General features: G+C 47.2%; 1 protein-coding gene across 3 annotated transcripts in view; it reads right to left on the bottom strand.

The window, feature by feature from the left end:
• The window catches only part of ERAP1 (endoplasmic reticulum aminopeptidase 1), a 540,616-nt gene that overhangs the window by 97,003 nt on the left and 415,772 nt on the right, over positions 1-27,841 (bottom strand). For all 3 annotated transcript variants that reach the window (XM_069225890.1, XM_069225880.1, XM_069225900.1), the window contains exon 16: positions 17,224-17,385. In XM_069225890.1, the coding sequence (XP_069081991.1) occupies positions 17,224-17,385 (162 nt within the window). The remainder of the gene's footprint in view (positions 1-17,223; positions 17,386-27,841) is intronic.

The raw sequence follows: 27,841 nt of genomic DNA on the forward strand, positions 1-27,841 counted from the left end.
CAGTCGGGCCGACCAGGCCCCAACGGGGGATCGAAAATACCCCGAAGGGTTACCGGAGCTCTTTAAGGCTCGGTGTCGATTTGCCCTAACTATCCCGATACCGAACGAAACAATACCGACTCATTTTCCGTTGATTCTGACTAACTTTCCGACCCGAAACACGGAGCGAAAAGGAACACGTCCGAACCCGATGGCGGAAAAAAAACAATCTAAGATGGAGTCGACGCCCATGCGCAATGGAACCAAAGTGGGAGGAGTCCCTCGGTCTCGTGACTCGAAAAGACTTCTTCGAAGAAAAACAACTTGTAACACTCCGACCCAACACCAGACGGCGGACTATGCACAGCATGTGTATCTGCAGCTACACATGCCACCGAACATATATTTTCTTAGTTTATTTTAAGAACCACAGGTTAAAGATTTACAAGTAATACTTTAAATGAAAGGTATTTCACTTAGGTACATTAGGGACTTTGAATAATCACAATAGCAAGTACAGTTTTGGCAAAAATGGCAATAAGCTATTGTAAAAGTGGACACTGCAAAAATCAACAGTTCCTGTGGGAGGTAAGTAGAGGTTAATTCACAGGAAAGTAAAACACTTACAGGGTTCAAAGTTGGGTCCAAGGTAGCCCACCGTTGTGGGTTCAAGGCAACGTTACCACACCAGCAGCTCAGGGCTGGTCAAGTGCAGAGGTCAAAACACCTAGGCTTCAACGGAGAACAGGGGTGCCCCGGTTCCAGTCTGCCAGCAGGTAAGTACCTGCGTCCTTGGGGGGCAGAGCAGGGGGTTTTGTAGGGCACCGGGGGGTACACAAGCAGGCACAGAAAGTACACCCTCAGCGGCACTCGGGCGGCCGGGTGCCGAGTGCAAACAGGCGTCGGATTTCAGATAGGAAGTAATGGGGAGACCCGGGGGTCTCTTCAACGTTGCAGGCAGGCACGGGGGGGCTCCTCGGGGTAGCTACCACCTGGGCTAGGCAGAGGGTCGCCTTGGGGTCGCTCCTGCAGTGGAGTTCGTTTCTTCAGGTCCTGTGGCCTGCGGGTGCAGTGTTGGTTCTAGGCGTCGGGTCCCTTGTTACAGGCAGTCGCGGTTAGGGGGAGCCTCTGGATTTCCTCTGCAGGCGTCGCTGTGGGGGCTCAGGGGCTTCGTCTCTGGTTACTCACGGGCTCGTAGTCGCCGGGGGGGTCCTCCCTGAGGTGTTGGTTTTCCGCTGGTTGAGCCAGGGGCGTCAGGTACAGAGTGGAAAGTCTCACGCTTCCGGCGGGAAACGTGAAGTCTTTAAAGTTGTTTCTTTGTTGCAAGAAGTTGCAGGATTTTGAACAGGGCCGCTGTTCACTGGAGTTTCTTGGTTGTAGGGCAGTCCTCTGAGGCTTCAGAGGTCGCTGGCCCTTGTTGGATGCGTCACTGTTGCAGTTTTCTTCGAAGTAGGGAGACAGGCCGGTAGGGCTGGGGCCAAAGCAGTTGTCGCCTCCGTCTTCTCTGCAGGGCTTCAGGTCAGCAGTCCTTCTTCTTGTTAAGGTTGCAGGAATCTAGTTTCGGAGGTTCTGGGGAGCCCCTAAACACTGAATTTAGGGGTGTGTTTAGGTCTGGGAGGGCAGTAGCCAATGGCTACTGTCCTTGAGGGTGGCTACACCCTCTTTGTGCCTCCTCCCTGTCCTATTGGGGGAATCCTCCTCTCACAAGATGGAGGATTTCTCAAGGTAGGGATCACCTCAGCTCAGGACATCTTAATTGCTGGTCTGACTGGTGGGTGACTCCTCCTAGTTTTTATCATTATCTCCTCCAGCCTTGCCCCAAAAGTGGGGGCAGTGGCTGGAGGGGCGGGCATCTCCACTAGCTGGGATGCCCTGGGGCACTGTAACAAAAGGGGTGAGCCTTTGAGGCTTACCGCCAGGTGTTACAGTTCCTGCAGGGGGAGGTGAGAAGCACCCCCACCCAGTACAGGCTTTGTTCCTGCCAACAGAGTGACAAATGCACTCTCCTCATGTGGCCAACAACATGTCTGGTGTGTGGCAGGCTGGCAGAAACTAGTCAGCCTACACACGAAGTCGGGTATGTTTTCAGGGGGCATCTCTAAGATGCCCTCTGGGTGTATTTTACAATAAATGGCACACTGGCATCAGTGTGCATTTATTGTGCTGAGAAGTGTGATAAAAAACTTCACAGTTTTCAGTGTAGCCATTATGGAACTGTGGAGTTCGTGTTTGACAAACTCCCAGACCATATACTCTTATGGCTATCCTGCACTTACAATGTCTAAGGTTTTGCTTAGACACTGTAGGGGCATAGTGGTCATGCACATATGCCCTCACATGTGGTATAGTGCACCCTGCCTTAGGGTTGTAAGGCCTGCTAGAGGGGTGACTTACCTATGCCATCGGCAGTGTGAGGTGGGCATGGCACTCTGAGGGGAGTGCCATGTCGACTTAGTCATTTTCACCCAGTAAAGGCTTTGTTCCTGGCCACAGAGTGACAAATGCACTCTCCCCATGTGGCCAGCAACATGTCTGGTGTGTGGCAGGCTGGCAGAAACTAGTCAGCCTACACTGGAAGTCGGGTATGTTTTCAGGGGGCATCTCTAAGATGCCCTCTGGGTGTATTTTACAATAATCCTTTTGCGTTGCTAAAGTTGCCCTAAGTGGGAAGGGTATGCCCAGACGTGGGTCCCTTGCTCACTGTTCCACTGGATTCAAGCTAGCCTGGCTGATGAAGGGTGAAACCCTGAAACCGGTCCCAGGATGCTTGTTTCCGGTCCAGTGAGGACCTGGCTTGGCAGTTCGGGCTGGACTGTTCCCATGAAGAACAGGGTCAAGACTGCTTTGCATATGGCTGGGTCCAAACTGGGGTGGCATGGTGAGCAAAAGAGCAATGGATTAAACCCAGATCTGTGACTGGGGGTGAGTGTTTGCATTGTTCAGCACTCCGTCCATCATCCTTTTGTGTTGCTAAGGGAGGGGGGCACATCCCTAATCCTATTGGGGGAATCCTCCACTCACAAGATGGAGGGTTTCTCAAGGTAGGGGTCACCTCAGCTCAGGTCACCTTAGGGGCTGTCCTGACTGGTGGGTGACTCCTCCTTGTTTTTCTCATTATCTCCTCCAGCCTTGCTGCCAAAAGTGGGGGCAGTGGCCGGAGGGGCGGGCATCTCCACTAGCTGGGATGCCCTGGGGCGCTGTACTGCCATTTGTTAAATTTTGTTTTGACCAATGACTTTGTGTTTCACCACTGCGCATATTAGTTGCTCAATGTTCACCAGTAGCACATGGTATGTTTTGTTCAGTTTAGCCGCCTATGGGCTTTGACATTGCATTAGTCATTACATTCTGTATTCTGCCTATTGGCTTTGACATGGCATTAGCCATTACTTTCTGTATTCAGTTGAGCCGCCTATGGGCTTTGACATTGCATTAGCCATTACATTCTGTATTCTGCCTATTGGCTTTGACATGCTGTATCCAGTCTAGCCGCCTATTGGCTTTGACATTGCATTCCTATTGGCTTTGCCTATTGACTTTGACATGCTATTAGATATTCTGCCTATTGGCTTTGACATGATATCATATATTACATTTTGTATTCAGCTCCGCTGCCTATTGGCTTTGACATGATATTAGACATTGCATTTTGTATTCAGCTCAGCTGCCTATTGGCTTTGACATGATATCATATATTGCATTTTATATTCAGCTCAGCTGCCTATTGGCTTTGACATGATATTATACATTGCATTTTGTATTCAGCTCAGCTGCCTATGGGCTTTGACATGATATTATATATTGCATTTTGTATTCAGCTCAGCTGCCTATTGGCTTTGACATGACACTAGACATTGCATTTGATATTTAGGTTAGCTGCCCATTGCCTTTAACGTGGAGTTAGACATTGCAGTTGAGAATCCAAGCTGTATTTTTCCAAGCTGTGTTTTTGCACCAGAGAACCAAGATGTTTTTCTCACAGTAGACTAGACATGATAAGAGAGAGTACATGGGTGTTTTTTTTCTCTCCGCTGGAGCTTGGGAACAGGAGTAGTCTTGGAGACCTGGCCAGTCTCCAAAAGGCTTGCTCAGTTTCCCAGGTCTGAGAGGAGGGGGCACACCTTTGTAACGAATGTAACAGGCTGCAGAGGGTCAGATTCGAATCTGCCGGACCTCGTGCTGGAGCTTGGCACCAGCTGCCAGCAATCCCGTGTGGGTAGATGAATCTCTTTCTCGCGGCTGACAGGGGTCATCAGCTTGCAGACCTTAGAAAGGTGAAGCTGTGAATAGTTCCCACACGGTGAAGTATTTGTTTTGCTTTGCATTCAATATCTTATAAATATAACCTGCTGTGTATATTGCAAACTGATATATTTTGTTTGATTAACGCGGACTTGAAAGCTACTAATTCGTCATACATAAAAATTGGGGTTGGGGAAGAATTAACAACAATAAAAGTCTTCTTTGACCTCAGAAGTGCATTTCTGTTGTGTTATGTTAGTGCTTAGAAACTAGATAAGAGGAAAGCACTACAATTGGTACCAGGAGTCGTGGGGTCGGTCATTAAGAGGTGATTAAGAGGGTGTTGACGAGTTGGTAGATTTCTAAGTGCACACTTTAAAAGTGTAATTGTTTTTTTGTTGTTTGGAGAATTACAGAAATTGTTTTTTTTGGAGAATCACAGTAGCACGGCAGACCATGTCTGAGAATGCATGTATTGGTAAACTGCCTGATGGTGCTACGAAAAACTGTGAATTGTTTTCTGTTTGGGGAATTACAGAAGAAAATGCATGTGTAGCTAAAATGCCTGATGGTGTTTTGAGAAATAATTCCTGTTGTACATATGTAGAAAACGTGTGTTTTGGAAGTAATGATGACAGAAAGGTCTGGATACCTTTATCTGCTTACAGAGAAATGCAGGAGAAATGTAGGCAGTTGGAACATGAAAATAGGAATTTACGTGAGCAAATTAGCCAGGATACAATAATTCAAAATAATGCTGAAAGTTATAAAAATGAAGAATCTTTCTTTTCCCATTCCAGTAATGAGGGGGTTAAGACAGCTCTGAGCTGCACTGAGTTTCCGTGTGAGCCAGGGTTTTTGGCAGCCAAAGCGCATTCCTTAACTGATAACACGAAGAGAGCTCGGAATGTGATTTACGAGTTACCGTTGCAAAATGCACAAGTAAAACGAAGGATTTTAGAGCAAGACACCCCGAGTTTCATTAGCTTGTTTGATTTTTGGAAAAAGAATAGCTCTCATTTGAGAGAAATCCTAACACTTTTGTATATGGTCACTGTGAAAAATTATATGCAGCTGCGCGCTTGTGATTTGGCAAATGAAATAATGCAGACTTTAGGTTTCTGCGCAGTGCAAGAAGGAAATACTTATGTACATGTAACTCAAGAACAAGGAAAGAAAATAGTGCCCCTAGCTAGAATCATACAATGGATCTGGTACTTGCAAGACAGGGCTAGAGTACCACAGGTAAAAGAGTTACCAATGAAGTTGAATGCACCATTTGAATTCGTGTCTACTGAAGATAAAAAGCATGTTTGTTTTACTAATGATTCATTGACTGAAATGTTGTTTTCTGGCACAGGAGAAGGAACAGCGTTGTATAATGTGTGTCAGATTTTAAAGCAAGAGCTACGTGAGATGTGTCATTTTTACGCTGATTTTTGGTCCATTGCTAATGTTTTAACACCTAACTGGTTCAATTACCTTGCCGATGTTAATGAGAAAAATTCAGAGAGAGAAGTGTACACCCAGAATTCTGCCTTAGTGGGAATGGCTAAGTGGGTGCCCCAGAAATGTGAACAGCAGAGAGAAAAAGCCACTTACAGGTGGGCAGAGATGAGAGAGATGCACATTCCCCTAGATTTGATAAAAACTGTGCAGCACGCACAAAAGCAATCTGTCATGCAAGCAGTCACAGAGCAGTTGGGGAGAGGAACGTTACCAGGACAGGAATGGCAAAGTGATCAGGTTTTAGGGAGAGTGATTGCTGCAAATTACCAAGGAAAAATCGAAATTATGCTGATACCTAGAAAAGAATCTGATTCATTCATACAAATTGGAGACAGAATGGCCCAAATTGACAAAAATGCAGTGAATGGAGGTTTGGTAAAGAATGAGTCTGCCCCAGCCCTTCTGACAGTGCAAGAAAAGGGAAGCTGTGGCGCAGCAGATAAAAACCTCAGTGCTGATGTGTGGGCTGAAGCCCCAAGTGATCCTCCAGAACCTGCAGTGAATATAACAAAGGGCCCCAAAAACGTCCTGCTGATTATAAAACAGGGAAAGGAAGAGGAAGGGTGCAGTTTAAATGAAAAATGTTATTTGCAAGAAAAGTCATACTTGTTTCTTTTGCAGATCCTACCACGTTTCGCCACTGTCCCTGAGTGTGCTGTGTGGTCCCCCTTCCAGTGTGTGCGTGTGGGGTCGGGGAAGGGACCGAATCCCCAACCTGAACCTGGCTGAGTAAAGTGCCAGCACCATGGATCCATTTTGCGCAAACTGCGCCTTCCGTTCAAGTTCAACTTGTTTGATTGCATTATACCTAGACTGTGATTTTTTTTTTTTTCCCTCTCATATGGAACTCTGACTTTTGCTTACCTTCCAGCAAACCTTTCAGGTGGACCGTGCCCCTTTACATGAGTAGAACTCATGCCACATCAAATTGCTAACACTGTTGAATTAGAGACTCATTCAGAGTATAAAAATTGCCCAGTCTTTTCTATGTAGATGTATCTAATGTGAAAGGTTATGAAATCAATGTGTTAATTCACTTCTATTGCTTTACAGGGATTGCTTTGATCATTCAAATCTGACTTACTGATAATGTTTTTTTTTCTGTGCTGATGTTTTTTTGTTTTTGTTTGAAACAAGAGATATGTGAAACAAAGATTCATTGGTCAAAGGGCGGAATGTACTGCCATTTGTTAAATTTTGTTTTGACCAATGACTTTGTGTTTCACCACTGCGCATATTAGTTGCTCAATGTTCACCAGTAGCACATGGTATGTTTTGTTCAGTTTAGCCGCCTATGGGCTTTGACATTGCATTAGTCATTACATTCTGTATTCTGCCTATTGGCTTTGACATGGCATTAGCCATTACTTTCTGTATTCAGTTGAGCCGCCTATGGGCTTTGACATTGCATTAGCCATTACATTCTGTATTCTGCCTATTGGCTTTGACATGCTGTATCCAGTCTAGCCGCCTATTGGCTTTGACATTGCATTCCTATTGGCTTTGCCTATTGACTTTGACATGCTATTAGATATTCTGCCTATTGGCTTTGACATGATATCATATATTACATTTTGTATTCAGCTCCGCTGCCTATTGGCTTTGACATGATATTAGACATTGCATTTTGTATTCAGCTCAGCTGCCTATTGGCTTTGACATGATATCATATATTGCATTTTATATTCAGCTCAGCTGCCTATTGGCTTTGACATGATATTATACATTGCATTTTGTATTCAGCTCAGCTGCCTATGGGCTTTGACATGATATTATATATTGCATTTTGTATTCAGCTCAGCTGCCTATTGGCTTTGACATGACACTAGACATTGCATTTGATATTTAGGTTAGCTGCCCATTGCCTTTAACGTGGAGTTAGACATTGCAGTTGAGAATCCAAGCTGTATTTTTCCAAGCTGTGTTTTTGCACCAGAGAACCAAGATGTTTTTCTCACAGTAGACTAGACATGATAAGAGAGAGTACATGGGTGTTGTTTTTCTCTCCGCTGGAGCTTGGGAACAGGAGTAGTCTTGGAGACCTGGCCAGTCTCCAAAAGGCTTGCTCAGTTTCCCAGGTCTGAGAGGAGGGGGCACACCTTTGTAACGAATGTAACAGGCTGCAGAGGATCAGATTCGAATCTGCCGGACCTTGTGCTGGAGCTTGGCGCCAGCTGCCAGCAATCCTGTGTGGGTAGATGAATCTCTTTCTCGCGGCTGACAGGGGTCATCAGCTTGCAGACCTTAGAAAGATGAAGCTGTGAATAGTTCCCACACGGTGAAGTATTTGTTTTGCTTTGCATTCAATATCTTATAAATATAACCTGCTGTGTATATTGCAAACTGATATATTTTGTTTGATTAACGCGGACTTGAAAGCTACTAATTCGTCATACATAAAAATTGGGGTTGGGGAAGAATTAACAACAATAAAAGTCTTCTTTGACCTCAGAAGTGCATTTCTGTTGTGTTATGTTAGTGCTTAGAAACTAGATAAGAGGAAAGCACTATAGGCGCTGTAATAAAAGGGGTGATCCTTTGAGGCTCACCGCCCAGTGTTACAGTTCCTGCAGGGGGAGGTGAGAAGCACCCCCACCCAGTACAGGCTTTGTTCCTGCCAACAGAGTGACAAATGCACTCTCCTCATGTGGCCAACAACATGTCTGGTGTGTGGCAGGCTGGCAGAAACTAGTCAGCCTACACACGAAGTCGGGTATGTTTTCAGGGGGCATCTCTAAGATGCCCTCTGGGTGTATTTTACAATAAATGGCACACTGGCATCAGTGTGCATTTATTGTGCTGAGAAGTGTGATAACAAACTTCACAGTTTTCAGTGTAGCCATTATGGAACTGTGGAGTTCGTGTTTGACAAACTCCCAGACCATATACTCTTATGGCTATCCTGCACTTACAATGTCTAAGGTTTTGCTTAGACACTGTAGGGGCATAGTGCTCATGCACATATGCCCTCACCTGTGGTATAGTGCACCCTGCCTTAGGGTTGTAAGGCCTGCTAGAGGGGTGACTTACCTATGCCATCGGCAGTGTGAGGTGGGCATGGCACTCTGAGGGGAGTGCCATGTCGACTTAGTCATTTTCTTCCCACCAGCACACACAAGCTGTGAGGCAGTGTGCATGTGCTGGGTGAGGGGTCCCTAGGGTGGCATAGGACATGCTGCAGCTCTTAGAGACCTTCCCTGGCATCAGGGCCCTTAGTACCAGGGGTACTAGTTACAAGGGCCTCTCCTGGGTGCTAGGGTTGTGCCAATTGTGGAGACAAAGGTACAGTTTAGGGAAAGAACAATGGTGCTGGGGCCTGGTTAGCAGGGTCCCAGCACACTTTAAAGTCATAACTTAGCATCAGCAAAGGCAAAAAGTCAGGGGGTAACCATGCCAAGGAGGCATTTCCTTACAATTTGAATGTATAATATAGGGCAGAATGACTATATTATACATATGACGAGCAGATATAGAGATCCAGACAGGTCACACACTCAGGATCCAGTTACCTGAGATAGTAAAAAGGCAGCTTCTATGTTTTGCTGGACTGTGGATCATACTGCATCACTACAAAATGGAGAAAAGATAGGGCATGATGTCTAAAAGATGGAAAATGGCCTAGAAGCTCCAAGGTTGCAATAGTCCCTCTTATTTGGATCACAGAATTACTTGGATCAGATAAATGAAAAGGGTACTATCCAGGCATTAGTGAGTTGGTGGGAATCTACACTTCAGTGGAGAATGAACAATATTCCTGCTGTAACGCCAGGATGGGAATGAAGAAAGAATGCCCAACTTCTCACAGGAGCTTGGGATCCTACACAAGACTGATATGCTGTCTGCTATGCCTGCTGCTACGAGGATTCACATTCATTTTCCTGGGACTACTATGCATGGGAACATAGTCAATGAATGAGGGCATAGGCAGCACATTTACCCAAGTGCAGAGGAAGGCCAAATAGGTCTGTTGACACAATGATCCACACACAAAGTATGAGAACTAAAGTCTTTAAGGAAAAAACTCCCAGGGTGAGGGGGCATGTGTTTTGGCCCTCAATGGCAAGCAGAAACATGTGTGAAGAATGACAGCATCACAAGTGCACAAAGAGTAGTTTTAAACTTTTTAGAGAAACTGCAACATCTCCCCCTCTCTGAGTGCAGGCCACATCACAGGGTGGGGCAGTAAGAGGGCATTTTGTGGGAGTGGGAATGTGATAACATCACAAATACAGAACTCTGAAACAAACATCAAGGAACAACAGGAAACAAGGGAGAGCTTGATCTCCAAATACAGTTAGGAAGTCTGACATAACATGTATAAAAGTAAGCCTTAGTTTATTTTATAGGACTGCATGCTATTTGCCTCTTCACCCACATGGAATTGAGACTCATCAGGTGAAAAACATGGAACAATTTATGTATGGTAGCAAAGCCTTATAGAGAATCTCTTTTCTAGTCGGTGTAGCTCACTTTTAGCAGTACCTCCAGTGGCAACTCAGTCTTGAGCATTCCTGTGCTGCAAAGGCAGTAACTTTCTCAGTCAGCTGCCTTTCTAGCTAATGGTTGGCGAAAATGGTGGAATCCACAACCCATCTAAAAAGCGTGCCTTTGGCCACCTGTCACCCAAGCCCAGGATGTCCAAATGTCAGACAGTTCAGACTGAGAACCGAGTATGCTGTTAGTGTAATAGTCCAGGGTATACAGCTGTATTTCTATCCTAGATCTAGGTGACTTGCAAAACACAGGCAAAGATATCTTCGGGTTCACATGAAATATGGACACCATCTTTGACGTAAATGTCTCGTGTTCTGGGAACATGAACTTGCCAGGGTGAAATGTGATGGAATGGTCAGGGAAGTGAATTATTCAAATAAGACACGAGGTCACAACCATCACTCAGTTTGAATGTCTTTGACAACACAACTGTTCATGGCAGGAAGACCAGTCTGGTGAAAAAATCCATTGGTAAGCCATTCAGAAAGTCCCAAATAACAAGTAGGACATATAGGCCCTCATTCTGACCCTGGCGGTTCTCTACCGCCAGGGCCAACGGGGGCGGGAGCACCGCGACAGGCCGGCGGTGCTCCCTTGGTCATTCTGACCGCGGCGCTTTGGCCGCGGTCAGAACGGGAAAACCGGCGGTCTCCCGCCGGTTTTCCACTGACCTTAGAATCCTCCAAGGCGGCGCAGCTCGCTGCGCCGCCGAGGGGATTCTGACCCCCCTACCGCCATCCTGTTCATGGCGGGAAAGCCGCCATGAACAGGATGGCGGTAGGGGGGGTCGCGGGGCCCCTGGGGGCCCCTGCCGTGCCCATGCCAATGGCATGGGCACGGCAGGGGCCCCCGTAAGAGGGCCCCGCAAAGTATTTCAGTGTCTGCCTTGCAGACACTGAAATACGCGACGGGTGCCACTGCACCCGTCGCACCTTCCCACTCCGCCGGCTCGATTACGAGCCGGCATCCTCGTGGGAAGGGAGTTTTTCCCTGGGCTGGCGGGCGGTCTTTTGGAGACCGCCCGCCAGCCCAGGGAAAAACTCATAATACCCTCCGCGGTCTTCTGACCGCAGAGCGGTATAATGGAGGGCGGGATCCTGGCGGGCGGCCTCCGCCGCCCGCCAGGGTCATAATGAGGCCCATAGGGTGCTCCAGCTAGGCCTCTTCCTGTAGTAAGGTATTGGTGTCTGATGCATATTTGCATCAAACATACCTGCATACATCAATGTAGCTTTGGACCTCAATGAGATTACCTAGGGGAAAGAAGCAAGATAAGAGGCCAAATAGGTGTGGTTTATGGACTAAATAAACAGTGTCCCTGAAATTATTTCATAAGCCTTCCTCCTTCCCACCAAGAGCTTAATTTGAGCCAGTGGTTTACAATGCTCGGCACTAGCACTTAAATGTCAATACCGGCACTTATGACAGTCCTCCTTAAGGGGGGTTGTCTCAATCAATCAGTGTTTTTGTACAGTGCACTACCACCCATGAGGGTCTCAAGGCGCTGAGGGGAGGGGGGGCGCTGCTACTGCTCAAATAGCCAGGTTTTGAGCCGCTTCCTGAAAGTCAGCAGGTCTTCAGTCTGTCATAGGGGTAAGGGAAGGGTGTTCCAATTCTTGGCGGCGAGGTGGGAGAAGGATCTGCCTCCGGTAGTCGTTCTTTGGGTGCGGGGGACGGTGGCGGGGAAGAGGCCGGCTTAGCGGAGTTGGCAGGACGGCGTGTAGAAGGTGAGTCGTCTGTTGAGGTAGGCTGGGCCGGTGTTGTGGAGCGCCTTGTGTGCGTGGGTGAGGAGCTTGAAGGTTATCCTTTTGTTGATGGGGAGCCAGTGTAGGTCTCTCAGAAGGTGAGTGATGTGGCTGTGGGCATCGAGGATCAGGCGTGCGGAGGTGTTTTGTATGCGTTGCAGTCATTTTAGGAGTTTGGCCGGGGCACCTGCGTAGAGGGCATTTCCATAGTCAAGGTTGCTTCTGACGAGGGTTTGGGTGACTGTTCTTCTTGTATCTGTGGGGATCCATCTGTAGATCTTGCAGAGCATGCAGAGGGTGTTGAAGCAGGATGAGGAGACAGTGCTGGCTTGCTTGGTCATAGAGAGTGTTGAGTCGAGGATGATGCCTAGGTTGCGTGAGTGGTTGGTGGGTGAAGGGGCTGCTCCCAGAGCGGTCGGCCACAAGGTGTCGCCCCAGGCTGAGGGGCTGGGGCTGAGGATGAGGACCTTTGTCTTATCTGAGTTCAACTTCAATTTGCTGTTCCTCATCCATTCGGCGACGGCCTTCATTCCTTCGTGGAGGTTAGATTTGGCGGTGAGGGGGTCCTTGGTGAGAGAGAGGATCAGTTGAGTGTCGTTGGCGTAGGAGATGATGTTGAGGTTGTGTAGCCGGGCGACGCGGGCGAGCGGGCCATGTAGACGTTGAATAGTGTAGGGCTGAGGGACGAACCTTGGGGAATGCCGCAGATGATCTTGGAGGCTTTGGAGCAGAAAGGGGCGAGGCGGACGCTCTAGGTTCTGCCGGAGAGGAAGGAGGTGGTCCACTCCAGAGCTTTGTCCCAGATCCCTGCTTTGTGGAGGCGTGGGCGTAGGATGCGGTGGCAGATGGTGTTGAAGGCTGCCGAGCGGTCCAGGAGGATGAGGGCCACAGTTTCGCCGCTGTCAAGCAGGGCCCTGATGTCGTCGGTGGCGGCGATGAGGGCGGTTTCAGTACTGTGGTTGCTGAAGAACCCTGACTGGGATTGGTCCAGGATGTTGTTTTCTTCAAGGTAGTGGGTCAGTTGTCTGTTGACGATCTTCTTGATGACCTTGGCCGGGAATGGGAGCAGGGAGATGGGGCGGAAGTTCTTGAGGTCTCTCGGGTCCGCCATGGGTTTCTTGAGTAGGGGTTTGATTTCAGCATGCTTCCAGCTCTCGGGGTAGGTCTCGGTCTCGAAGGAGATGTTGATGACTTTGCGGAGGTGGGGTGCGATGGTGGCACTTTGTTAAAGATGTGGTAAGGGCATGGGTCTAACGGAGATCCAGAGTGGATGGTGCTCATGGTTTTGATTGTGTCTTCTTCGTTCACGTTGGCCCAGACGAGCAGGGGGTCGTAGTTGAAGGTGGGTGGAGAGTCTGAAGAGTCGGTAATTGTCGGGGTGGTCTGGCTGTTGAAGCTGTCGTGGATGTCTGTGATCCTGTGGTGGAAGAAGGTGGCGAGGGAGTTGCACAGGTCTTGTGAAGGTGGGATGTTGTTTGTGCTGGAGCTGGGGTTGGAGAGTTCATTCATGATGTTGAAGGGCTCCTTGCTGTTGTGTGCGTTGTTGTCCAGGCGGTCTTTGAAGGAGGTTTTCTTGGCAGATCTGATGAGGTGATGGTGATTGCGGCTGGCGTTCTTGACGGCGGCATGGTTGTCCGGTGTCTGTTCGAGGAGCCACTTTCTCTCCAGTTTCCGGCAGGTTTGCTTGGAGGCTCGAAGGTCCGAGGTGAACCAGCTGGCTCCCTTGTTGGCACCTCTGTTGGAGGGTTTATTGAGCGGGGAAAGAGTGTAGGCACAGTCGTCGATCCAGCGCCAAAGGTTGTAGGCTGCGAGGTTGGGATTGGTGGGTGGTTTTCGGGCGAGGCTGGTGTTCAGCTGGTCTAGGCTGATTTTGCTCCAGTTGCGGCGGGGGATCTGTTGGGTGCGGTGGTGCGTGGTGGGTTTCTGGAAGGTGAAATGGACGCAGCGGTGGTCGGTGCATGGAAGTTCGGTGGTGTGGCTGAAGGTGACGTGGGGACTAGCGGAGAAGACGGGGTCCAGCGTGTGGCCAGCGGAGTGTGTTGGAGTAGTGACGAGTTGTCTGAGTCCGAGGGCGGTGAGGTTGTCGATGAGGGTGGTGGAGTTGGGGTCGTTGTTATTGTCCAGGTGAAAGTTCAGGTCGCCGAGGAGGACGTAGTTGGCGGAGGCTAGGGTGCGCCTGCTGACGAGGTCTGCGATGGAGTCGCAGAACTGAGGCCATGGTCCTGGGGGTCTGTAGATGAGGGTTCCTCTGAGGGTGGTGTTGGTGTGGATCTGGAAGTGCAGGTGTTCGGCGGTGCTGAAGGTGTCGTCGGTACAGGTCGTGACCCTGATGGTGTTCTTGTGGACGATGGCAATTCCGCCTCCGACTCCGTTGGTACGATCCCTGTGGGTGATCCTGTAGCCATCCAGAATGGCTACAGCGATGTCTGGGGCCAAGGAGGCGTTCATCCAGGTCTCTGTCAGGAAGGCGACGTCCGGGGTGGAGGTGTCGAGCAGGTCCCAGAGTTCGACGGCGTGTTTTGCGTGCGGAGCGGGTGTTGAGTAGGATGCATCGGAGGTAATTGTGGTCAGGCTCGGCAGGAGGTTTGGTGATTTGGAGGCTGGTGAAGCTGCAGTTCCGGCAGGTGAAGGGTCCCTGGGTGTGCTTAGGGGAGGCCAGGAGGCAGGCGTGAGATCGTCCGGTGTTGAGTGCACGGAGGGTGCTGGAGTTGCTGGCCATAGTGGTCTTGTGGACCAGGAGTCCTGGCGCTGGGTGCGGCCTGGACAGGGACGGGCGCAGACGGGCTTGCCTTGTCTGTATTATTTTCAGATGAGCACAATGGTTGTTTAATGATTCAATATGCATTACAATGACTAACATTTGCTGCCCTAGCCATAGTTTTGGGTGGCCATGAATTGTCACACTTGTAGGGATGTGATGGTTAGTAGTTGTTAGTATTGTCATTGGCAGCAGAGGCAATGTATGGTGCAAGTTACAGTGGCCTCCTGACAAGGGCACTGGCACTTACTACTCTCACCTGCCCCTACCTCCCCATGCACATACTCAACTTCTTTCTATAATGGTATTGGGTAGGGGATTCCAGCTTCAAAATATTTTGCCCCCAGGGGAAATAAGGCGGAGGGTGTGGAGGCACTGAAAAAAAAAGTTTGGACCACTAACAGTATATTTTCTAGCTGCTAAGGAACCTAAAAGAAGAACATTTTTTATTGAGGACTCATGCTCAATGTGGTCAGTGGAACATTTCTGAAGATGATTAACATTTGAAGTCTGTGCACACTACCAATACAATGTCCATACCAATTGTGTTATATGCAAATCCTTCTCCTTAAAACATAAAAGGAAAAGACCAATGAGAATGGTGCACTTTAAGCCTCAGCAAGCACCTGAAAAATCAAGTAACTGGCCCAAAGAAACGTCAAAAATAGTTTCCTTTTCTAATGCTCCAGGTAAGAAGCCCTAACAGAGAAGTGATACTGAACCTTCCAGGTAGAAGAGCGATTCTAGCTCTGGTCTTCCAAAACATTATAGCACTTCCTTCGCACTAGATAGCACTCTTCTGTTCCAGCTGACATTGTCACACCTGATGCCTAGCGCAGCTTTGGCTCACCTAGCTCATCATCCCTAATGTCAATAATGCCAGTGGGAGCTCCGGCACACAGTTGATCTCTCTATCAGCATCGACTCTAGCACTGAAGCAGTAGATGCTGAACTCTGCAGAGCTGCTTTTCACAACATTGGCTTCGGCAGCATCGTGACCATCATCAACTTTGGTTTTTGTAGCAGAAAATGTTGTCTCAAGTACAAAACTGTATGCTGAATAGTGCAAGAGAGTCAAGGTGGCTAAAACAAAGTAGAGGAAAGAAAAACTCTCTATACAGAAAGGGAAGTGGCTAAGCAAAAGTAAGAAAAAGGTGAGACTCAAAATAGATTCTTTCATCACAAGAGAAGAGGTCAAGCTTCCCTGAGTAACTGGGGATGGCTGAAAACTATATTACCTTTTTCAAGTAGCTCCTCAAGGAATACGAGGAGAAAACACCAGGCACTCAGGAGTTTGAGCAAGAACCAGGACAACATCAATGGAAGTCGAGCCCTCAGCAGAATACCTTAACATCCCTTTCCAGGAGTACTCTGGAGCAGGAGTACGGTCTCTGCCACCATATACCTGAAGTCCATTTCTAAACCAGATTTGGTGGTGGCACCAACTACCCTCGTCTGTTCTTGAAGTAGCCGAGACCCATTCCCCTCCCCCCTACCAGTGTCAACGAGTTTACAGCCTTGAAGTATTTTCTAAACATTTTCACCTGCCTTACCAAGGTGCTTTCGTACATATGTTGTGGATATGCTGATTTATATATTTGCTCAAAGAAATACACGTATATAATATTAACCAAAAGTGAAATAAACAATGCTAAAATGAAAAGAAAACTCGTTAAAGAGCTTTGTACACGCTACCGGAAGTGGTGATGCAATCACTTTCATTCAAGGCAGGAGACAGCACTCTCCAGAAGGCCACAACTCATCACCACCTGAAGGCATAGTCCCACTGTCTAATCCAGGGTTCTGCAAAGTCGGTCCTGCAGAGCCGGGTCCATGCCAGATTTTTAGCATATCCACATTTAGAAAAAAGATGTTTCAGAAATCTACATGTTTCTAAATAGGGATACGCTAAAAATATGGCATGGACCCGGCTCTCCAGGACTGACTTTGCAGAACCCTGGTCTAGTCTAAAGCATCCCTCAACCTTGAATCTGTATCCATAGCAGAGTCTATGAGGTCCAATCAGGACTAGCGTACTCCTTGCTCCCTTTTCTGCCTCCTTTATTGTGAGGGAAGGGGTGAATGTTCTGAATTTCAGCAGTCCAGTGATGGTCAGCAACAATATCACATCCTCCATCTGCATCACTACAGTGGCCCAGCTGAACATCCGAGGGTGTGATGGGCACAAGTCACACTGTTGTGTTTTGACAATGATTTTATTTTTCCTTGTAAGGTGCCCTGAAATAAATTCTAGCACTATAAAAAAATACATTGACATGTATACTCTTCAGAGGAGTAATTGTATTTATTGGGAGAGATACACACCTCAGTGCATAGTTGGAACTCAAAGTAGACACATTCAACGAGACTTACCATTTTGATAGCTTTTAATCTTCTAAAATTTGACCTAGAAAAGATTACCACTTAATGTCCAATTGTTTTATGCTTTGCACACTTTTATGATGCCAACAAAGACTGCAAATTTAAATTGCTCACCATTGAAGTTTGTCCTTGTTTCCAGTAAGGGCCAACGCAAACTGAATTTCGTGTTTCTCAGCAATAGAGGAGCATGTTTCATACTTTTCAAAAAGGAAATCCCAGCCGTCTATCCTTTGAGCTCCTGTGGCGTAAACGGCCATTTTAACATCATTTGGCAAGCTGTAAAAATGCAGACATTAAATTATTTACAGTACATTAGAGAAACCTGTTTTCCTTAAGATTTACATCAATTCCTCTAAATCAAAGTGAGTGACAAACGTTTTCATTTTTAGGACGATTTTTGTACTATTATTGAACCATACTACACACTTTTGGATTTAGTCAGAAATGGTATGTTCAAAGTCGTTCATAATTGAAACACAGCATCTAAATCATACTTCTCGAATTTATCAGATGTGATTTGAAATAACGTTAGCTTATCCTTTTTGCAAACGTAATGTCTGGAGGGGGGGGGGAGGGGAGTGTTCCGAAGGTGTAAATTAACCAAATCTATGAATTTGATTCACATAATATTTTCTTTTTAAATGGCATGAAAGCCAAAAGTTGGATCGAGTCACACTCTGAAATATTCCATGGGGTTTCAGTCCCATTATTATACAGATGACTCGCGCATTTTAATTTCCTCCAGTTCTCTCCTTTCCAACCCCCGGAACAAATCACTGCCGGCCTCTCTACGTCGTCTCCTACCCTTTCCTCCACCTATTTCATCCCTCTCTAGTTAATTGTCCTGCTATACCCCTGCCTGTCACTATGGCGTTTTATCTTTCACTGAATTTTCGTTATAAATTTGTTTTCTTTAATATTCTGCTTCCAACTATAATATTTATTAAATCAGATCCCTTCTTCCTTTTTCACCTTTGAAATTACTTCTGCACAATATGATCCTTTCTCATCAGAAGTATTCTTTTCTGTGTTAGAAGTCATACATATATTGCAGCTCCACTTCAGACCATCCAAAACTCGTTCATTTATGTTCTCGTTTCACTGACTTGCCACACACATGCATTCCTTTATCTTATGTAGCCCCAGTGACTCGCTCGATAGCTCCAATTTAGGTTTTATTTTTGCGGTTTTAAATTAGTTCTCTTTGCCCTTCCTTATCTATGTTCCCAAGTTTCCCAATATATCCCTTCTCAAGTGCTTCAATCTGCTTCACTTTCTCTTTTACTTGTCCTTTTTTCGCTTTTGCGCATTTGTTCTTGTTGCTAAGGTTTAGAAGGAGCTCCCTGATCATATTAGATGTGCTACACTCTACACAGGTTTTCCTAGCACTTCCTAACCAAACTTGCCCAGCAATTTTGAGTTGTTTTATTTACCTCCTCAAATTACTTGTACTATTATGTTTATACATGCTATGCGCTTTGGGTATAAGCCTATAACAAATGTAAATAAAGGCATACTGGGATAGCTCTGAAAAATGCCCCATGGACCAAAATGGGAATCATTTTAATTTAACTGATTAATAAAAATCATTACAATAAATATGGTAAAATACAAAAAGGAAAAACGTTTCTTGATGTGAGGAGCTGAAGGAAGTTTTGAGTACAGCTGATTAAATGCCACATTTAAAATTGATATTTCTCAGCTCTTGATGGCTGAGCAAGTAAATCCTAACCTCAAGGAAGAAGTGGAACAAGGAGAACTGTTTTACCCCCTTAGGAGGACCGCTCTAAAGTCATCAGTTACTCTGCAAATAGGTCAATGTTAGAGATGTATCAACCTCTTTTGAAGGCAATTTCTGGTATGGGCAGTGGAGTAGCTAGAATCACTCCCAGCATGGTTCCTGAGACCGCAGAGCAGAGCAGAGCAGAGAATATTTTTACCTAATTTTTAACATAAAACAGGGTAGAAAAGCCGGTTCCGGGGTGGCGTACGTGGTCCTGATCAAGAAGAAACTTGAACGCTGAAACAGGCCAGCGCTAAGGTGAAATTCAAGAAGGCTAATTCTCTTTGAGTACCTGAGGAACACATTCTTACTGTGTATGCATCCCGTGCCTCGTATGCCCTCCCTGAGAGGGCTGTCACCTACAGACGCACTCTTAGATGGGACAGATGAGGATAAAGCAATAGTCTTACCGAGCCAAAGAAGAGCATTGACCTCTCTTGAAAGTCATTCTAGAACAAATTACTTAATATCACTGGGCCACTCACCAAGATAATGGGCATAGCTGAGGAGGATAAAGCGCCAGCTGCCTTATCTCCATGGACATTCTCCTGGGTTGGACACAGTTGTTAGTCTACATTCTTGGCAAGGCCAATTGTGTCACGTCCACAGAAAGAAGATGCTCATTGCAAATAAAAGTGGATCTGAAGTTGGAGAAGTTGGCCACCCTGAAAGTTGGCCCTATTGCCCAAGGGTTTCTTTTCAGAGAACCATTTTTCAAGAAACTAGGCAAATTTGTGATGGCATTCTCCTCCCTGGACAAGACACAGGCTTCAATTTGCAAGATCTTCAGTCTGAAGATTTTCAGAAGGGCTGTGTGAGGCAGAGGAGTGGTCAATGAGCTGGCTCGCAACATTTCTTGAAGCGATTTATTTACCAGAACACTGATAACCTTTGCTAGCTGTAAATGCTCCTTTATAAACCTCTTTAGTCTTTGCAGCAGGTCATTTCCCGAGGACAGTAGAATACTCTCTTGAAGTACGTTATATAAATTCTTCTAGGGGAGTTAATTTCCTCAGAGGTGAATTGTACTGCATTATTGCTTTTCAGCGTCACTGAGATGCCCCCTTACCCACAAAAGTCCCTGGAATGCTAACAAGGTCAAGCAAGTGATGTTACGTACTATTTTAACTACGACCCACTGCAAGTGTCGATGTTCTAGAACTAGTATGAATTTCGAATCCCTTAGTAAATGTTGAATAGGGAGGATTAGGTATAGCACTTTGCCATAAAATGCAACTGACACTGTGCCAAAATGCTTAAATCACTAAACAATCACTATATTTTCTGGGGGAGATATGGTTATAGAATACAAAACAAATGACACCAAAAAATAATACCACACCACTATATTCTGTCCCGTCACCCCTGAGATTGCCTAAGGAAGTATTACCCCTTCCATACAGGAAATATTGGTGACCAAGTCATGGTTAAAAGTCATGATTAAATCATTCAATAGATCTAATAAAAAGGTCTGCTGTTGATTGTAAAGGTTGTATTTTGAGATTCCCCATTTCTAATTTGAGGCCTGGAAAGCCATCAGTTTCTCAAAGGTGGTGTAGGAAATGATGAGATGAAAGTCCCTGCATTCTCAACAATCCTGAAATGGTTCTGGTGCAAAGGTTACAATATCAGGAATGAAGCGAAAAGAGGGAAGAGAAATACACACTATTTCATCAGCAGGCACTTAGAAACACCAACATTAAAACTGGATTCTCAGACTCACTCGAGGGCGTTAAAGGGAGAAAACAGACAGTTGGAGACCCTCCAGTGTGACGTTAATATCACATAGTGCTGTAGTCATCAATGGTTGTTCTGCAGAGGTGTTGCAGGTGTTCCGATCCTATTAAGATAAAGGGTCTCTTCACGACAAGCAATAACCTGGTGACCCCTCTCAAAAAAATGAAAGAATTAGGACTAAACCACTGCTATAATATGTAATAACGAGGTAATGAATAAAAAGGAGGATGAAACCTACTTATATCCCAGAAGAATAACTGGAGAGGATCCTATTGGGAACATGGTCCCAGATATATTTGTAAATAAGTCCCACCCAATGTGCGCATATAACAGGCAACGAAAACTCACAGAGCAGAGCCTGGGCATAAGAGTTGGGTAAAAAACTTGTTACAAAATTGCTAACAGACTGCACGAACAGACTTCAAGAAAATGTCAAATTAGGATCCTCCACAGTTATTCCTCTAGGAGATCAGTAGGTTTCATCCTCCTATTTATTCATTACCTCCTTATTACATACTATAGCAGTGGTTAATTAATCGTAACCACTGCCAATAGCTCAGAGCTGCACTCCTCCAGTCCAATGTTTTCCGCACACCATGCCACCACAGTTTAGACCCAGCCATATTTAAATGAGTCTTGACCCTGCTCCAACAGGACCAATCCCGCCCGAACTGCCAGGCCCTCCCTGAACTGGAACATAAGCAATCTAAGATCTGTTTTGCCAGTTTGCATTTGGCTGGGTCCAAACTGAGGTGGCCTAGTCCTGGGTTGCTTCTGTTCCAGGAAGGACCTAGCCTGGCAGTTCAGGCTGGACTCTTCCCATGAAGAGCAGGGTCAAGACTGATTTGCATATGGTTGGGTCCAAATGAGGTAGCATTGTGGGTGAAAAACGATGGACTGAGATGTGGCCCAAGTGATTGCCAGTGGCTGAGATCAATTTAAGCATTCCATTCATCATCTTGTTGTTTTTGCATTTGATGCCCTGCTCATACAGTCATCATATCCTATGACTCTGAGCCCATGATGCACTATGAAGGTATAGTGAGTGTCTGTCAGCTGTACGCTTCCAAGCCTGTCACCTTCTGATGTATCCTTGGTCTTGGATTCTCAATGGTTTAATTCAGGAAAAAAACTGTAAGGAAATGCCTCCTTGGCATGGTTACCCCCTGACTTTTTGCCTTTGCTGATGCCAAGTTATGATTTGAAAGTGTGCTGAGGCCTGCTAACCAGGCCCCAGCACCAGTGTTCTTTCCCTAACCTGTACCTTTGTTTCCACAATTGGCACACCCTGGCACATCCAGGTAAGTCCATTGTAACTGGTACCCCTGGTACCAAGGGCCATGATGCCAGGGAAGGTCTCTAAGGGCTGCAGCATGTCTTATGCCACCCTGGGGACCCCTCACTCAGCACATACACACTGCTTGCCAGCTTGTGTGTGCTGCTGGGGATAAAATGACTAAGTCGACATGACACTACCCTCAGGGTGCCATGCCAACCTCCCACTGCCTATAGGTATAGATAAGTCACCCCTCTAGCAGGACTTACAGCCCTAAGGTAGGGTGCACTATACCATAGGTGAGGGCGTAAGTGAATGAGCACTATGACCTTATAGTGTCTAAGCAAAACCTTAGACATTGTGAGTGCAGGGTAGCCATCAGAGTATATGGTCTGGGAGTCTGTCATGCACGAACTCAACAGCACCATAATGGCTACACTGAAAACTGGGTAGTTTGGTATCAAACTTCTCAGCACAATAAATGCACACTGATGCCAGTGTACATTTTATTGTAAAATACACCCCAGAGGGCATCTTAGAGATGCCCCCTGAAACCATACCGACTTCCAGTGTGGGCTGACTAGTTTTAGCAGCCTGCCACAAACCAGACATGTTGCTGGCCACATGGGGAGAGTGCCTTTGTCACTCTGTGGCTAGTAACAAAGCCTGTACTGGGTGGAGGTGCTTCTCAACTCCCCCTGCAGGAACTGTAACACCTGGTGGTGAGCCTGAAAGGCTCACCCCCTTTGTTACAGCACCCCAGGGCACTCCAGCTAGTGGAGTTGCCCGCCTCCTCCGGCCACGTCCCCACTTTTGGCGGCAAGGCCGGAGGAGATAATGAGAAAAACAAGGAGGAGTCACTGGCCAGTCAGGACAGCCCCTAAGGTGTCCTGAGCTGAGGTGACTCTGACTTTTAGAAATCCTCCATCTTGCAGATGGAGGATTCCCCCAATAGGATTAGGGATGTGCCCCCCTCCCCTCAGGGAGGAGGCACAAAGAAGGTGTAGCCACCCTCAGGGCTAGTAGCCATTGGCTACTAACCCCCCAGACCTAAACACACCCCTGAATCGAGTATTTAGGGGCTCCCAGAACCCAGCAAGATAGATTCCTGCAACCTAAGACGAAGAAGGACTGCTAAGCTGAAAAACCTGCAGAGAAGACGGAGACACCAACTGCTTTGGCCCTAGCTCTACCGGCCTGTCTCCCCACTTCAAAAGAACTGCTCCAGCGACGCGTTCCACTGGGTCCAGCAACCTCTGAAGCCTCAGAGGACTACTCTGCATCTAAAAGGACCAAGAAATCCCGAGGACAGCGGCTCTGCTCCAAGGAAGAAGCATCTTTGCAACAAAGAAGCAACTTCGAAAGAACACACGTTTCCCGCCGGAAGCGTGAGACTTTGCACTCTGCACCCGACGCCCCCAGCTCGACTTGTGGAGAAACAACACTACAGGGAGGACTCCCCGGCAACTGCGAGCCCGTGAGTAGCCAGAGTTGACCCCCCTGACCCGCCACAGCGAAGCCTGTAGAGTGAATCCGTAGGCTCCCCCTGACCGCGACTGCCTGCTTCTAAGAACCCGATCCCTGGTAAAGACACTGCATCCGCAGCCCCCAGGACCTTAAGGATCCGACCTTCAGTGCAGGAGCGACCCCCAGGTGGCCCTCTCCCTTGCCCAGGTGGTGGCTACCCCAAGGAGCCCCCCCCCTTGCCTGCCTGCATCGCTGGAGACCCCTTGGTCTCCCATTGAACTCCATTGCAAACCCGACGCCTGTTTGCACTCTGCAACCGACCGCCCCGTGCCGCTGAGGGTGTACTTTTTGTGCTGACTTGTGTCCCCCCCGGTGCCCTACAAAACCTCCCTGGCCTGCCCTCCGAAGACACAGGTACTTACCTGCTGGCAGACTGGAACCGGGGCACCCCCTTCTCCATTGAAGCCTATGTGTTTTGGGCACCAATTTGACCTCTGCACCTGACCGGCCCTGAGCTGCTGGTGTGGTTACTTTGGGGTTGACCTGAACCCCCAACAGTGGGCTACCTTGGACCCAACTTTGAACCCTGCAGGTGGTTTACTTACCTGCAAAACTAACAAACACTTACCTCTCCCAGGAACTGTTGAAAATTGCAGTGTCCAGTTTTAAAATAGCTTATTGCCATTTGTGTGAAAACTGTATATGCTATTTTGTTAATTCAAATCTCCTAAAGTTCCTAAGTGAAATACCTTTCATTTAAAGTATTGTTTGTAAATCTTGAACCTGTGGTTCTTAAAATAAACTAAGAAAATATATTTTTCTATACAAAAACCTATTGGCCTGGAATTGTCCTTGAGTGTGTGTTCCTCATTTATTGCCTGTATGTGTACAACAAATGCTTAACACTACCCTCTGATAAGCCTACTGCTCGACCACACTACCACAAAATAGAGCATTAGAATTATCTCTTTTTGCCACTATATTACCTCTAAGGGGAACCCTTGGACTCTCTGCATGCTATTTCTTACTTTGAAATAGTGCATACAGAGCCAACTTCCTACATTGGTGGATCAGCGGTGGGGTACAAGACTTTGCATTTGCTGGACTACTCAGCCAATACCTGATCACACGACTAAATTCCAAAAATTGTCATTAGAAACTGATTTTTGAAATTTGAGCTATTTTTCTAAATTTTTAAAAGTCCTGCTAGGGCCTTGTGTTAGTCCCTGTTAGCATTTCTTTTAGAGTTTAAAAGTTTTGTAAAAGTTTGAATTAAGTTCTAGAGATAGTTTTAGATTCTTAAAAAGTATTCCAACTTTTAGGAACTAAGGGGGTCATTACGACCTTGGCGGGCGGCATCAGCCGCCCGCCAAGATCTGACTGCCATGCGGCTGCCAATGCAGCCGCAACCCCACCGCGGCCATTTGGAGATCCCTGCTGGGCCGGCGGGCGGAAACCTGTTTCCACCCGCTGGCCCAGCAGGGATCACGGCCGCAACATAGGAGCCGGCTCCAGATGGAGCCGGCGTTGTTGCGGCCGTGCGACGGGTGCAGTTGCACCCGTCGCGCTTTTCATTGTCTGCACAGCAGACAGTGAAAAGCCGCATGGGGCCCTCTCAGGGGGCCCCACGACTCCCCGTACCGCCAGCCTTTTCCTGGCGGTTCAGACCGCCAGAAAAAGGCTGGCGGTCGGGGACTCGTAATCCCCTGGGCAGCGCTGGAAGCAGCGCTGCCCTGGCGGATTACATCCGCCGGGGCCATTGTGGCGGTAAACCGCCAGCCCCGGCGGTGCGACCGCGGCGCTACTACCGCGGTCAAAATATGCCGGGAGGCACCGCCAGCCTGTTGGCGGTGCTCCCGTCATTTTGGCCCTGTGGTTATAATACCGCCAGGGTCATAATAACTACCATAATGTCTAATGCAGAAGAGATAGTGATGGAACTCAACTTCACCCCTTACCTGCATCTTAGGATGTCAGAGTTAAGGTCTCTCTGCAAAATCAAAAAGATTAAAACTGGTTCAAACCATACCAAAATACAGCTCCAGGAGCTTTTGGCAGAGTTTGCTAAAAACAACCCCTCTGATGATACCTTCCCAGAGGGGGAAGCTAGTGATGTGGAAGAATTCCCACCTCCAGTTCTAGTTAGGGAGAACAGGGTCCCTCAAACCCTGTCTCCACAAGTGATAGTCAGAGATGCTGCTTCTCTCACAGGAGAGTCCAGCAAATCTGGAAGCACTGAGGGCAGCCTCAATGAAGAGGACCTTCTGCTAGCCAGGATGGCCAAAAGATTGGCTTTGGAGAGACAGCTCCTAGCCATAGAAAGGGAAAGACAAGAGATGGGTTTTGGTCCCATCAATGCTGGCAGCAACATAAATAGGGTCAGAGATTCTCCTGACATGTTGAAAATCCCAAAAGGGATTGTAACTAAATATGAAGATGGTGATGACATCACCAAATGGTTCACAGCTTTTGAGAGGGCGTGTGCAACCAGAAAAGTAAACAGATCTCACTGGGGTGCTCTCCTTTGGGAAATGTTCACTGGAAAGTGTAGGGATAGACTCCTCACACTCTCTGGAAAAGATGCAAAATCCTATGACCTCATGAAGGCTACCCTGATTGAGGGCTTTGGATTCTCCACTGAGGAGTATAGAATGAGGTTCAGGGGGGCTCAAAAATCCTCGAGACAGACCTGGGTTGATTTTGTTGACTACTCAGTGAAAACACTGGATGGTTGGATTCATGGCAGTGGTGTAAATGATTATGAGGGGCTGTACAATTTATTTGTGATAGAGCACCTGTTAAGTAATTGTTTCAATGATACACTGCATCAGCATCTGGTAGACCTAGGACCAATTTCTCCCCAAGAATTGGGAAAGAAGGCGGACCATTGGGTCAAGACTAGGGTGACCAAGACTTCCACAGGGGGTAACCAAAAGAAAGGGGTCACAAAGACTCCCCAGGGGAAGAGTGTTGAGACATCCAAGGGAAAAAGTAAAGATTCTTCTATAGGGCCCCAAAAACCTGCTCAGGAGGGAGGGTCGATAGCCTCTTCACAATCCAATTTTGGGTACAAGGGTAAAAACTTTGATCCCAAAAAGGCCTGGTGTCGTAGCTGTAATCAGCCAGGACACCAAACTGGATGCAAGGCCTGTCCCAAGAAAGGTTCCACTTCGAACTCTACTCCAGCTACCACTGGAATGGCCAGTCTCCAAGTGGGATCAACAGTGTGCCCAGAGCAAATCAGGGTTCACACTGAAGCTACATTAGTCTCTGAGGGTGGGGTGGATTTATCCACACTGGCTGCCTGGCCCCCTAACATGCAAAAATACAGGCAGCAACTCTTAATTAATGGGACAAGTGTAGAAGGCCTGAGGGATACAGGTGCCAGTGTCACCATGGAGACAGAGAAACTGGTTTCCACTGGTCAATACCTGGCTGGACAAACTTATCCAGTCACCAACGCTGACAATCAGACTAAAGTACATCCCATGGCTATGGTAACTTTAGAGTGGGGAGGGGTCAATGGCCTGAAACAGGTAGCTGTCCTCAAATAACCTCAAATATCCCTGTAGACTGTTTGCTTGGAAATGACCTGGAGTTCTCAGCATGGGCTGAGGTAGAACTCAAAACCCATGCAGCCATGCTGGGTATCCCTGAACTGGTGTGTGTCAAGACAAGGGCACAGTGCAAGGCTCAGGGTGAAAAAGTGGTGTTGGAGCCTGGAAAAAGGGCCCAACCCTCCAAGAGAAAAGGAAAGAAGACTGGGGAACCAGCTTCAACACAACAAGAAAAAGAGAACCTCTCTTCCCAGGAATAAGTTCTGCCCTCTGAGGGAACTGAGCCCATGGAGATAGAACCTTATCAGGTTGAGCTCCTAGGCCCAGGGGGACCCTCAAGGGAACAGTTGTGTAAGGGACAAGAAACATGTCCCTCTATTGAAGGCCTTAGGAAGCAAGCTGCTGAAGAGTCCAAAGGAAACATAACAGGAACACATAGAGTCTATTGGGAAGATGGACTCCTTTACACTGAGGCAAGAGATCCCAAACCTGGTGCCACCAGGAGAGTGATAGTGCCTCAGGAGTTTTGGGAGTTCATTCTAACCTTAGCTCATGATATTCCTCTTGCTGGGCATTTGGGACAGACCAAGACATGGGAGAGATTAGTCAACCACTTGTATTGGTCCAACATGTCCCAGAAGGTCAAGGAGTTTTGTGTCTCCTGTGCCACCTGTCAAGCCAGTGGTAAGACAAGTGGACACCCAAAGGCCCCCTCATTCCACTTCCAGTGGTGGGGGTCCCCTTTGAAAGAGTGGGTGTGGACATAGTGGGTCCACTTGAACCTCCCACCGCCTCAGGGAACCAATACATACTAGTAGTAGTGGATCATGCTACTAGATACCCTGAAGCAATTCCCCTTTGGTCGACTACTGCCCCTGCAGTAGTCAAAGCACTCATTGGTATTTTTGTACC

This window comes from Pleurodeles waltl, chromosome 1_1, assembly GCF_031143425.1.
Source record: "Pleurodeles waltl isolate 20211129_DDA chromosome 1_1, aPleWal1.hap1.20221129, whole genome shotgun sequence".
Classification (NCBI taxonomy): Eukaryota; Metazoa; Chordata; class Amphibia; order Caudata; family Salamandridae; genus Pleurodeles; species Pleurodeles waltl.